The sequence below is a fragment of the Medicago truncatula genome, chromosome 1, assembly GCF_003473485.1.
Source record: "Medicago truncatula cultivar Jemalong A17 chromosome 1, MtrunA17r5.0-ANR, whole genome shotgun sequence".
NCBI lineage: Eukaryota > Viridiplantae > Streptophyta > Magnoliopsida > Fabales > Fabaceae > Medicago > Medicago truncatula.
Genome location: NC_053042.1, coordinates 37,076,642 through 37,089,654, shown reverse-complemented (window position 1 = coordinate 37,089,654; position 13,013 = coordinate 37,076,642). Strand labels below are relative to the sequence as shown.

Here is a 13,013-nt window from a genome sequence, read left to right as displayed (position 1 = left end):
TGTATGTTTAAGCATCTTTTAGAAAAAGAGTTGTATATTTTAGACATAAAATAACGGATAGTGTAATTTACTTTATTTATTTAAAGTTTGATAAAGTAAATATTTAACTTTTTAGATAATCATAGAAGAAGGGGAAAAAAAGAAACCATATTGATTGCATGTGTAGTAAGAAAAATACAAATTCTAATGAGTGCCATAACGAGAATCAAATATATAAATATTGTATTGTTCAAAAAATATATTGTATTAAAAAGGGTGTATTTATTTTTTCAAAATCAAATTTATATTTTTTTTTTATTTTTGAACAAATACATTAAGAGCATAAATTAGCACAACATTTTAGGATTAAGAGAAAAAGCCACGGTAGAAAAAACAATTAAATTAAAAAAAACCATTAAATAAATTGGTTTCATTTTAAAATGATCAAATTAGTTCTCGAAATGTATAAGTGAAAGAGAGAGAGAGAAAAATGGATTTGAGTGTCCTTATTAATTATTGGTGGATTCTTCTTTATCATAAATGCAAAGTAGAATATATTGAATTGAGAGTGATGAAAGTAGTATTAATTAGTGTTATTATTGAAAAAAGTAATTAATATTGCATTGAAAAGTGAAATAGGTCAATTTTACTTGGAAAATACTTTTTTTTGCAAATGGTTCAGTTATTATGGGACAAAGGGAGTATGTACTTTAAAGGTAGCCGTAGGATAGAAAGTTGTTGCCCAGAAGAAGATAAGAATTCTGTGTCACCACCATGATGTAATCTTAATCTGTAGCCATGACGGAAGTAGAGTAACTACACACAAAACGCGTATTATAATAGAAGGGTCTTGCTAATCAGGTTAAAGAATCCATAAGTAGAAAATTTGTCTTGAAAAAGTAAGTTGTTACTAATCAAGTAATAATTACACTACTTTTTATTAAAAACTTACTTATTTTAGTTGCTTAATTAATACCCTTAGAGCACTTGTTAACATTCATGATATAGAAATTGTAACCTAAGTCAAATGGACTTGAGTCAACGATTAAAGTGAAGTTATTTCACACGTGTATTTATGTTTTTTGTGCAAGTTATTTTGGTCAAGTGTGTATTTAGCATGAGTTGCCAAAATGCAATACATGAATAACATATCGTTAGATTTACATGTAAAATAAATTTTACCATATCAATTAAACTTTAAAAATATATATCATTTTGACTTAATTTTTTAATTATATAAATGATTTGATCATTTGGAATATATTTGTTGAACAGAATGACCATCTTAGGAGTAAAACATAGGATTTGCAAAATATGACATTATCAACTATTCTACTACTGGTATTATGCGCATTTCCTGCGGATATTTCTACAAACGAATATCCACAGGAAAACCTGAACATTTGTTAGGTGGACTTACATGCGGACATTGTTTGTAAACAGTTATCCTTGCGTATCTTAACTGCCTACGAAATCCTTGGAAAATTCTGCAGGTATTCAAATGGTTTTTATGCGGATCTTTCATGCGTTTCCTACGGATTTAGCTGCGGATTATTTGTGTGAAATTTGTAAGATTTTAGGCTTCTTATTTTTTTTAGGAGAATGCTAACTAATGCTCAAGGGCATTTGTTAAACATTCAAAACAAGTAAGTTTTTATGAAAAAATTGTGTAATCATTACTTGATCAAAAGTAGCATCTTATATTTTTAAGACAAAATTTCAATTTGTATATTCCTTAACCATTGTTCTGAGGACATTGGTTATCATGACTTTTTTTTATAATAAAAAATTCAATGCATACCATGTTTAGAGATTTTTATATTTCTAATTGCTGAAATGTCTATAACTTGTATCTTTTATAATTTATAGTTTTATCACTCAGGAATGCATTGAAAAACATTATTTTTTAAATAAACGAATCAATTTCCTATCTATTTATTTGTGGATAGTTTTTTTTTTTTTTTTTTTTTTTAACATTTTTTGTGGATTTTCCTGTATTGTTTGCTGTGAAGTATCTGTGAGTGTGTTCGCAAGTAAGGTGCTTGTGGGCAGGAAAAAATTCTCAAATACTGATTGAATGTTTCCTGCAGTTTTTTTCACTTTTACTGCGGATTTACCTTTCCTACGGATATTAAAATCAAAAGCAAACGATTATCTGCGAAGGTATTACCGGGGAGTGTTTCCTGCAGAATTTTCACCAAAATCCGTAGGCGGCTATTTAGTTTGTGTCAAGTAAAGTGGTCAAATAGAAGAAAATATATTTTAATCATCATCGTGCTTTTTATACTATTTGTGTTTGACATAGTTGACTTCCTAACATTAAGAGACTGTTGACATTCTACAAAGAGTTCAAATGGTCATGTATAGAAGGGGCATGTATATCACTGTTACGTATTCTAGATACATAAATATTGTGTTTAAGATGATTGGTTTTATAATCCAAAAAGGGTTAGCGGTGCAACATATTGTCTGCTTACCTTCCATTCCTGTGTAATTTTCTATGTATACTTCACATAAATTATTTTATATATAGATCTCCAAACTATTTGAAATTTTTTTAATAGACATATAAACCATTTTTTGTGTGTGTAATTGCATCTTAAAATTTGTTTAAAATTACTTATTTAATCTCTGAACTAATTAGCTTTAAATTCCAGTCTTTTAACTTTTAAATACTTAATAATTAGGTTATGATAACTTTTATAGAGTGAGTACTCATTTTAGTCCACGAAAAAAACTACAAGATCGAATTCAGTTCATAAGAAAAATTAAAGTAACTTTTAGTCCTAAAAAAAATTGAGACAACTTAATCTTTACTTTATTTATACTTTCTTTGGTTAAGGAAGGAAAGAGAGGAAAGAAAGTTAAAAGGAATAGAAAAATAATAGAAAATTGAGAGGATTATTAGTAGTATATATGGTATGAGAGAAACTGAAAGTTGGTGAAAATATGTAACATAGTGTTTTTAGCATTAATCAAGAGTCATTTTAGTTAGTTTTCATTATATTTTAGTTGAGTTTTGTAAATAAATTAATAGATGAGTATGGAAGAGCAATTATTCGTACAAGGCCTTGAACAATGTCAAATCATTTAAACCAAATAATTATGTGGTTGTGCTATACTTTTTACAAGATTTATCAAGTGATTAATTGGGGTATAGCCACCACGAACATTTAAGTGGTGAGAAATGGAACAAAAGAAGAAGAAAAATCAAACGATCTACTACGTGTACATGCACAATGTGTGCTATGAGTTGCGCATCATGCAACTCAGAAGAATTCATAAGTGTTCACCTATTGGTAGATGTGTGATGTGTGCATTAAGTTGCATGATACACAGCTTGGAAATGATTTGAAGGTGTCCAGTCACCGCTTTATGCGCGTTGTGCATAAACTATTATAAAGATATTGGAAACGGTCACCTATTAATAGAAAAGCCTTGCCTCATTGGAAAAACATTCCCTGACATTAAAAACACAACAAAATTGTGATTTGGAAGGCTAGGAGTGACCGGAAAGATCCCAGAGGTGAGGATTCATCAAACGGTGATCCTTAATTCATGTATTTCTTTACCTATATGCAACTGTTTACGTTTAGTTATCATGGATAGCTAATCTCTTATGTTAGGTCATGTAAATGACCTTTGTAACTACTTGAATCATGTAATATTTTTAGTACTTTTGAATTAAATTGAGGTACTTAGTTTTATTCGGTTAATGTTTGTTATTAATTTTTTTACGCGTTTAAGAATGTCATAACCTAATTTAGGTATTGAATGATTGATTACTAACCCTAACTTTTTCGACTTGACTTGATGTTATCCATTAAATTCAATCTCTAGTAACTTTATATATATATTCTAGACTTAAATGTTCTTTTGGTCCCTTAACTATTTAATTGATATCGCTTTGATCCCTTAACTAAAAAAAAGATTGTTTGAGGATTTTAAGTTTTTTTTTAGTCTTGTTTTGGTCCCTTCTGTTAGGTTTCCGTTAGTTTTAATAAAAAAACGTTAAGTGTGGACACGTGTCACCTTGTCATTGGCTCTGAGATCATTTTTTTTTACAAAAATAAATATATTTTTTTTTGTAAAAAATTCTCAGAACCAATGACAAGGTGACACGTGTCACGTTGTCATTGGTTCTGGGATTTTTTTTAAAAAATATATATATATTTTTAAAAAAATAATAATAATTTCTTTTGTAAAAAAAAAAAAAAAAAAAAAACTCAGAGCCAATGACAAGGTGACACGTGTCCAGAAGTTAACTTTTTTTTAAAACCCTAACGGAAACCTAACAGAAGGGACCAAAACGAGACTAAAAAAAAACTTAAAATCCTCAAACAATCTTTTTTTTAGTTAAGGGACCAAAAGAGCATTTAAGCCTATATTCTATTACCACCCTTGTGAAGGGACTGGATTATGCCTCAAGCATGGATGAGGTGGATGAACCAAGTCTTGGTGTCACTGTTTTTATCAATTCAACATTGCTGTTCAATTTGTGAAATTCTTGTCAAGAAAATTTTGTATTCATGGAGAAAATTTTATTCACCATTAACACTTAGAATCTTTCATAATGATACTTGATTTTCAAAAGGGATGCAGAAAATCAAATGTCAAAGAGTGTAAAATTCTCGTCTGCACACACTTTTGAATTCTGCAATTTCGTTAGAGAATTGATTTGGCAAATATACGACTTTTGCATAAGCTTCAATTTTTGTTCAAAGATCACTACTTAGATGTTGGGCAGAATTTTGTGTGTATAATCAAAAAGATTAGCTTTGATAAGTGCAGATTTCATCAATAACTTTTGTGTCGTCAAAGCTGCAAATTCAAAATTATGAATATTTTGATGTCTTGAGTATAGTCATATTTGTAGTCATATGTACTCTAATATGTTGTGAGTTTGTTCGCATGTTTATCCTTTTTGTTTTTAGCGATCATGAATTTGTATTATATCGATGTATTTTATCAATTTAAATGAATTTGAATGAATGAATATCATTTATTTTTTTAAAAAAATTAAAAGATTCGCACATTTGAATCGCTAGCTTTTGATCAAATTTTGTGTTTTCCAATTAGTTAAAGGTTTTTGCATCTGTTCCAGTTGCGTTAAAAAGATTTTTGAAACCACATATTTGCAAATCAAAACCAATGAAACGTATTCACCTCCCTCTAGATAATGGAGGCCATAAACTAATAGTCTAATAGGTGGTATCAGGGTCGTTCATATGAGATAATTGAGCTGGACCTTTTAGACTCATACTTAAAATTGGTCCCTTTAATTTTTCAAAATTTTAAAATGGTCGCTAAATTTTAAAATTTTGCAAATTCGTCCCTTTTTTTTTGACTTAATTACACTTTTGGTCCTCGTGTTTTGGCCTACTCACGAAACTGGTCCTGCCCTTTTAAAACAGAACAAAATGGACCTTCAAATATCATTTTTGTTGCATTTTTCGTCCTACCCCCCATTTTATTCTCCAAAAACGCAGAGAAATGACAGTTTTAGACCTACCCTCTATGCTTAACCATGAAATAAACAAGGAATAAAGCATGTGGGTACAAAGAATCCACTTTATTCAACACACTAACAAAAAAAACCCTAATTTCTAAGATATGTTTCAAATTAGGGTTTTTTTGGTTAGTGTGCTGAATTGAATAGATTCCTTGTGCCCACATGTTTTATTCCTTGTTTGATTTCATGGTTGAGCATAGGGGTAGGTCTAAAACCGCCTAAAACTGTCATTTCTCTGCGTTTCTAGAGTTTGAAAATAGGAGGTAGGACGAAATATGCAAAAAAAATGATAATTGAAGGACCGTTTTGTTCTGTTTTAAAAGGGCAGGACCAGTTTCGTGAGTAGGCCAAAACACGAGGACCAAAAGTGTATAATTAAGCCTTTTTTTTTTTTAACAGGCAAAAATGAGTTATATTAACAACAAAAATGTCGCACCTTCCGCACAAGGCGTTCTAAAAGGAAACGACGAACGTTATAGCAGAGTACAAGCCATCAAGAGGCAAAAATATAATTAACCTATACCCAAACAAGATAAAGGGCAGGTCATCCAACTATGGATCCCAAATACATGTACAACATTAACTGCCTTCATCCACCAATAAGAATTGATTTGAACCTTTTCAACTAGTTGTATAATAGTGTTTTCAGTGTTGTTAAAATGTCTATTATTACGTTCAAATCACAACACCCAAACACACAAGCCACAAAAGTTGCATAAAAGAGCGTTTAGATACCGCCCCACCTGACAAGTAAGTGAACTGCAAAAAATGATCAGAAATATCATACGGATCCACCTTAGAGACCCCAATCCAATGTCGAACATGAAACCATAATTCTCCAAAAATGGGGCAACAGACAAATAAATGTTGAGCAGTCTCCACTTCCCCACATCCAGAGACACACAATTGCGCATCCTGAACAAGAATTCCTCTAGCCATCAAATTTGCCTTTGCTGGCAGCCGGTTGCAAAGGAGGCACCAAGCAAGGATATACACCTTTAACGGAACATGTCTGTGCCAAATCAAATCTGATGCCGCAATGTCTATACTACTGACATCCGAAGTAAGCACATTATAAGCTGTTCTGACAGAATAACACCCTGAAATATCATGGCACCACCGCCATCTATCGGAAATTGAAACCTGCAAAACAACATTAGACAACAACAGACTACACTCGCCAACCATCACCTCCTCCCAATACCACAAACGCCTTCTCCACTTCCACGCATCTCCCCCTTCCTCCCAACCCAATGTAGCCATCTCCTCCACCGTACAATGTTTATTGACACTTAAGTCATACAAGCGACTGAACCTCACTGACAACGCCACACCATCTAGCCACGGGTCAGTCCAAAAAAATGTACCCCTCCCATTCCCCACCGTTCTTGAGACACTATCTCTAAACCACTCTCCTCCAACCCCCCCCCCCCCCCCCCCCCCCCGTGTCACGCACCCTTGCGACCTCCCTCCACTAGACAGATGACCGTCGCCCCCCATCCTTCAAAACACCATCCTCCTCACCGTAACGGGCCACCAACACCCTATACCACAAGCCTTCTCTATCAACTAACAACCTCCAACACCATTTACCTAAGAGAGCCAAATTAAATTCTCTCATCCTCCTCACCCCCAATCCTCCCTCCTCCTACGGCCACATAAAGAATTCCAACTAATCCAAGTAATTTTCCTATGATCCTCACTCCCCCCCCCCCCAAATATTTTTTATTAAACATAGATTCATTAGAAGAGATAATACTTGTGGGAGCTCTGAAGAAGGAAAGTGCATAAACAGGAAGAGAGGACAGGGCATACTTTATGAGAATCAGACGGCCACCAAATGAAAAAAATCTACTCTTCCACACCGACAATTTATTCGCAATACGAGCAACAACTGGATCCCAAAAGGCCAACCTCCTAGAATCCCCTCCAACAGGAAGACCCAGATACGTAAAAGGCACCCTCCCCACTCTACAATTCAAAGCAGTAGTTGCTGCCCCCAACCAAGAGTCGCTAATATTAATACCAGACAGCATACTTTTATGAAAATTCACCTTTAAACTTGACACACTTTCGAAAAGAACCAACACCGCCCTTAACGCACGCACATTTGCCCAACTTTTCTCCCCCATTAGTAAAGTATCATCAGCAAATTGCAAATGAGAAACAGACAATCCTCCTTGCGCACCAAAATTGTAACTTTTGAAATTGCAAATATTTCCAATTCACTGATTTAGAAGAATCTTAAAATGTCATTCCATTGGTTTGTGAATTGAATTGATATCTGCAGTTCCATCAGTTTCAGTTCATATTCACTGTGTGTGTGCCATGTTTAACAACCGGGGAATTCTGATTATTCGCGTCCTTCTCGAATTTTCATTGAAGGACGCAATTAGAGAAGGATATTGGAAAAATATCTCATAATACTACAACTTAAGCTGGTACTTGATATTCTACTTGCATGATTAGAAGAAAAGAAGTCACGATTCTATATATTATCTGTCAATACCTTGTTCATGAATTATTTTGGATTTATGTATTTAGTTGTTTAGTCTCCTCTGGAGAGTTAATTCTGCTCATTAAGCCTTCATGCTGAGTTATGAACTTATGATATTAGTTATGTCCCCTGCATATGATGTCTGAGTTTGTTTTGATTGAGTGAGATTATCCTTCTTTAGATTCAACAAACTGTTTATCATTCTTGGTTAAAATAGGTAACCTTTGTCTTGAAAGTCCCTTATTCCTACTTATAATTACAACCATGGTCATGACGTGCAAAATGCATGCCACATACATAATTTACATTTTTTTGTTGAAGTATAGTTAAAAATCTCAAATGTGAAACCTTAAGAACAGATAACTAAAATAACACTTTATTGATATAACAGTGTAATACAATGGTGACAAATAGCCTTATTCTAGTTGCATTTGTGATCTCACTGTGATCAACGATAATGCAAGACTCATGGCTACATTGCTTAAGGATACATAAAACTGACAAAGATGATCTCACACTCAAATGACCATAAAGAAGACCAAGAAGAAAATGCAATAATTAAACATAGGACATATAGTTTGCCGATGCCAAAGACCAGTGAAGCTAGCTAATGTTCAGCATTAACCTTATCGCCATTATGGCAACACTTGTAGCTAATAAACACTTCCATTGTGCGGTGACAATCTGGACACTCGATAAAATCTGGAATTTTCCCAGCAACATTAGGAATCTCAAGGTGAGAGCAAATATGAACGGTACTAGCAACCTTGTGATGATGTTCTCTAAATGCGAATTCAAAGCCTTTATTGATCGCCACATCTTTCCATTTGTCAAACTCGGACACTGTCTTCAAAACTGAAGTCCCATGACCAACAGAAGTCACAATAGACCCTTTGGTTACAATTGCCCACCCAGTCTCATTCTTGTAAGAAAGCAATTTCTCAACCTGTTGTGTTACAGTGTTTGTTTTCTCATGCATCTTGGTCACAAACAAACTTTCTACCTTTTTCCAGAAGTTGTTAACCACATTTGGCTGTTGAGACTCCAAGCAAAACAGGTCAATTGAAGTCTTCGTCTGCTTAATAGCGGCATCATTTGCTAGAGCACCAGCATACTTAGTGAACTGTTGAATCCATTCCTTATCTTTACCTCCATAAATGATGACAGACTTTTCCTCCTTCTTCAGTGTCCAAAGATAACATGAAAGTACAACATTAGTACATAGTGATTAAATTCATAAAAGTTTATCATAATATGATTTTTTTAAGATTTATGATCAGCGAAATACGTACCCATTTAATCTTTATATCAATGTCAGCCAGCAGGGAATCAACCCACATTAATTCTTGGGTCATTGATTCTTCTTTGGATTTGGAGTAAGGGAAGCCCTTTACTCCCCAAACCTGAATCATATGGAATGCATTATGATGCAGAATCTTTCCTTGTGGGCTCAACACAACAAATAAAGGCTTCTGCTTGAAATGCAACTCCTCCTTTATGTACTTGATGCCTTTAATTGGTGCAAAGTGATGCAAAACATACCAAGGCATCTTTGACTTCAAAGAATCAAATTTTTTCTTCAACTTATCATTCCATTCCTCCACAATGGGAACCCACACAATCTTGTGTTGGCTTCCAGTTTTCTTTATATGATCATAAATTGGGATCAAAATTGAGATGTCTTCTTGGCTTATGTCCAAAGTTGAAATGAACAAGAACACGTCCTTCTTTTTCAACACTTCGATATTAACCTGTTTAATTATAAAACATATTTATACATAAACCAGCCTTGTACAACATACTTAAACATAAATCCAATGAAACTAAATAAAGATATGACTAATACTACTAACCAGTGTTTTAGTGGAACCATCATAGATGGGAGCTTTTGGAGTGTCTTTCCAGAAAACCAACACCTTAAACACTTCCATAATTTCCGTCGGGGTTTGAAAGAGCTTCCTGAGTAACTTGTTATACTCTGCTTCATCTGAAAATTCAAATAATTTCCTTCAATATGGGGAGAAAATACTTACATTTGGGGTTGACAAAACAAAAACATATAAAGCATTAATTACCAATCTGTATAGTGCATTGTGACACATGCTTCCTCAATTTGCTAATTATGATGTTAATCTTTTGACCAAAATGAGATAAGTCCTGCCTCTTATCCCTGAAAAAAAAAAATGTAACTATTTAGACATTAATTAATTTAATGAAGTTTTTGACTTATAATGTTGCTAACTTGATTATAAACAAAGCAAGGTTTTAACATAATAAATGGTTGTAAAATGACCATTAATGCTATTTTTATTATAATTTCTCGATTCCGTTTGTTTTCTATAAAAGAAAAAACAATAATTAAACTTACGAATTAGTGGTGAGACATTCAAACTGAGTAACAATTGCAACAATGGTGATGATAACCCAATATACATCAACAGGGAATTGTTCCAAAGCTGGTGCAAGGGCTGGAACTTCCTTGATGTCATGACGCGAGTTGAGTCTTTCCAACTCAATGATGATTTCAATGACTTGCCATGTTGCCTTGATCAAATTGTTGAGCTCCAAAATTTCATTGCGATGTTTTTTCAATGCTTCCGGCTTTGAAAGTTGAGGAACTCTCTTGATTATGCCTAGTGATTTGGCAAGTGGTTCTGTTGGTAGATTCTGTGATAACAGCCAGAACTCTCCATACTCAAGGGAAAAAGCAGAAAGAGTAAGCACTCCTTTTGCAACCCATGAATAGTTTGACAGCTTTTTTAGGATTGCTAGTGTTGTTTTGTATGCTATTTCCTCACCTGGTGCTTTGCATGACATCTGCCATATTCATAAAATATAAATGTATCAGTTATTTTAAACTATAAAGTTTACATAATAATTTTTGTATAATAAAGAATTTAGATTAGTACATGCCCTTAAGAAAGATCTACACTGAAATTTTCTTCCTTTCATCAATTTGTTTAAAAAATGTTGAAGAGATGTCAACTTAGTAGCAAGAGCTCGACTATATAATAACTCAAGTAACAAACTCACAGTAATAATAATTTTCCTTTCTTTAATTTTTTTTTACCAAAGATGAACAAAATTATTCTACTATGACGAATTAGTTGGTCAAAAAGAGGGTCTCATTTTCTCCTTGAACTCATGAATTTTTATTTTTTTTTATAAGTCTTGTATTAGTATAATTTTTGTTTTAAATGGTCTCACTATAAAAATTGTTTTAGACTTCTAAATATGCTGCGGCAAAAGTTGGTATTCATTAGAGCTGTAGCGAAGAAATGGCACCAAAACTTTAGATAAAACAAAAAATATTATGGATAAGGTTTTTCTTTGTTTCAATTGTGGGCTTATTTGAGAAAAGGTCAAACGTGTTTGAAGCAATTTCAAAGGAAGAAAGGACAAAGGAGTTTAGGGATGTTGTAACTCATTTGGTTGAACTAATTTAAGCTAAGGAGTTAAAGGTTTAAGGTCTAAATTCTAAGAAACAATAAAATACTAACATAACAATTAACATACTAATATCTATTTAAAAAAGATAAATAATATATGAACATCACTTTTGTATAACCAACAACTTATCTGCTATTTTTTTTACTGGTTGTGATTTGCGTGCTCCTTACAATGTTATAGAGTGTTGCATTAGTATTTTAGCTGTACAAATAACACAACTATTTAAAAAATACATACTAACATCTTTCATTATAGAAAAGATAAAACACTTAAAACCGGAAACAATTTTGTTGTTAAGTGTATGTTTACTTTATAAAAACATTTTCTATTTTTATCTATTTTGTTTCTTATTTTAATTGTGAGATCCAATTGTTATTAGAGAGAGCGAGAGGTACGATGATAACTAACAGCTACTTTTTAAGTAAATGACTCTCCATTAGGGATGCTTTTAGTCTTCAAAATAATATTTTACGATATTAAATTTACAGCTCGTAAGTTTGTAGAGACTAAAACATTATTTATACGAAAATAAAATATTAAATTGACACCTCGGAGTTAATTTGCTTCAAAGTACACAGCGGTGAAGTGAAGCTAGCTGGTGGATTAATATTATCCAGGTGCTCCAAACCTCCTTGATGTCCCTGATAATTATAAACAAGTTATTTGTATTTAATTAGAAGCACTATATAAAAAAAGATCAAACCGAGAAATATATTAGAAGAATGCAAAATCACAAAAATCAAAATGCATAAATAAAATGAAGAAAAAAATGATTAATGTGCATGTATGTATATTTACATACTTGCAGAACGTTATCAACAACATGGGTTGAACGTGTAAGGATGTTCCCAGCAATGTTGAAAAGAGATTCAGCATCAAACTTAGTGTCACTATGGACATGAGTTACATAAATCTCTTCCAAAATGTGTTCATCAGACATGGTTAAAGGGTTATGGTCAATGGCATTATCATTACCAATGTGAATAAGTGATCGCACTAGGCTAACCATATTGATTCAGACAAAAAAAGTGCACTAGAATTACTTTTGTGGGTTATGGTTTAGAAGCAAAGATTTTGTGTGTTTTGTGTGGTAGCTTCAGTGCCCTATTTATAGCCTTGAGTTGCAAGATTTTCTTTTGTGGAAGGGTAAATGCTTTTTATTTTTTAGTTTAGGATAAGCCTTGTGTGCAGCTGTTGGGATTTCAGCCGTACGATTGACACAGTATATATTCACCCTACAATTTCTTCACTTCTTCACGTGGTCCATTTTCTAAACTAAAATAATAAATAACGTGTAATGGTTAAGACTTGAGACTAATAATCTTATGCTCTATGAGGAATCCGAATTACATCAGGCAAGGTGTCACGGGTATTAAAAAAAGATGTTAAAGTGTTTAGGGGTATTTTTTAAAGACCTTTAATAATATTAAGTTTGTATGAAAATTTTTGTGTATTTAATATATTGCAATTTGTAATATTTAACTTTTTAAAAAAATAATTTTTAAAAAGTTAGGGTGGGGCGAGGGTGGTGAGGCTTGGAAGTGGAGGGGGAGGCTGTTTCCGTGGGAGGAGGAG

At 32.9% G+C, this 13,013-nt stretch overlaps 2 protein-coding genes across 2 annotated transcripts; both read right to left on the bottom strand.

The window, feature by feature from the left end:
• Positions 1-6,166: 6,166 nt before the first annotated feature.
• Positions 6,167-7,623, bottom strand: LOC112418614 (uncharacterized). Its single transcript, XM_024775043.1, has 2 exons — positions 7,251-7,623; positions 6,167-6,828 (listed from the first exon to the last, which is right to left on the bottom strand). The coding sequence occupies exons 1-2, from the start codon at positions 7,621-7,623 to the stop codon at positions 6,167-6,169; spliced, it is 1,035 nt and encodes a 344-aa protein (XP_024630811.1).
• Positions 7,624-8,348: 725 nt separating this feature from the next.
• Positions 8,349-12,524, bottom strand: LOC11431207 (protein SIEVE ELEMENT OCCLUSION B). Its single transcript, XM_003590715.4, has 7 exons — positions 12,241-12,524; positions 11,987-12,079; positions 10,357-10,805; positions 10,064-10,158; positions 9,842-9,975; positions 9,281-9,739; positions 8,349-9,168 (listed from the first exon to the last, which is right to left on the bottom strand). Exons 1-7 carry the CDS (start codon positions 12,445-12,447, stop codon positions 8,596-8,598), a joined length of 2,010 nt encoding a protein of 669 aa, XP_003590763.1. The 5' UTR covers positions 12,448-12,524; the 3' UTR covers positions 8,349-8,595.
• Positions 12,525-13,013: the final 489 nt, after the last annotated feature.

Excerpts from the sequence above, each read along its gene's own strand:
- LOC112418614 (XM_024775043.1), bottom strand. The coding sequence starts at position 7,623 with ATGGGGGAGAAAAGTTGGGCAAATGTGCGTGCGTTAAGGGCGGTGTTG. Across the intron at positions 6,829-7,250 it reads CTTCTTCAGAGCTCCCACAA|ATGGTGTGGCGTTGTCAGTG; the intron begins GTATTATCTCTT and ends ACCCGTGGCTAG.
- LOC11431207 (XM_003590715.4), bottom strand. The coding sequence starts at position 12,447 with ATGGTTAGCCTAGTGCGATCACTTATTCACATTGGTAATGATAATGCC. Across the intron at positions 10,159-10,356 it reads GAATGTCTCACCACTAATTC|GGATAAGAGGCAGGACTTAT; the intron begins GTAAGTTTAATT and ends TTTTTTTTTCAG. Across the intron at positions 9,976-10,063 it reads ACAATGCACTATACAGATTG|ATGAAGCAGAGTATAACAAG; the intron begins GTAATTAATGCT and ends TTGAATTTTCAG.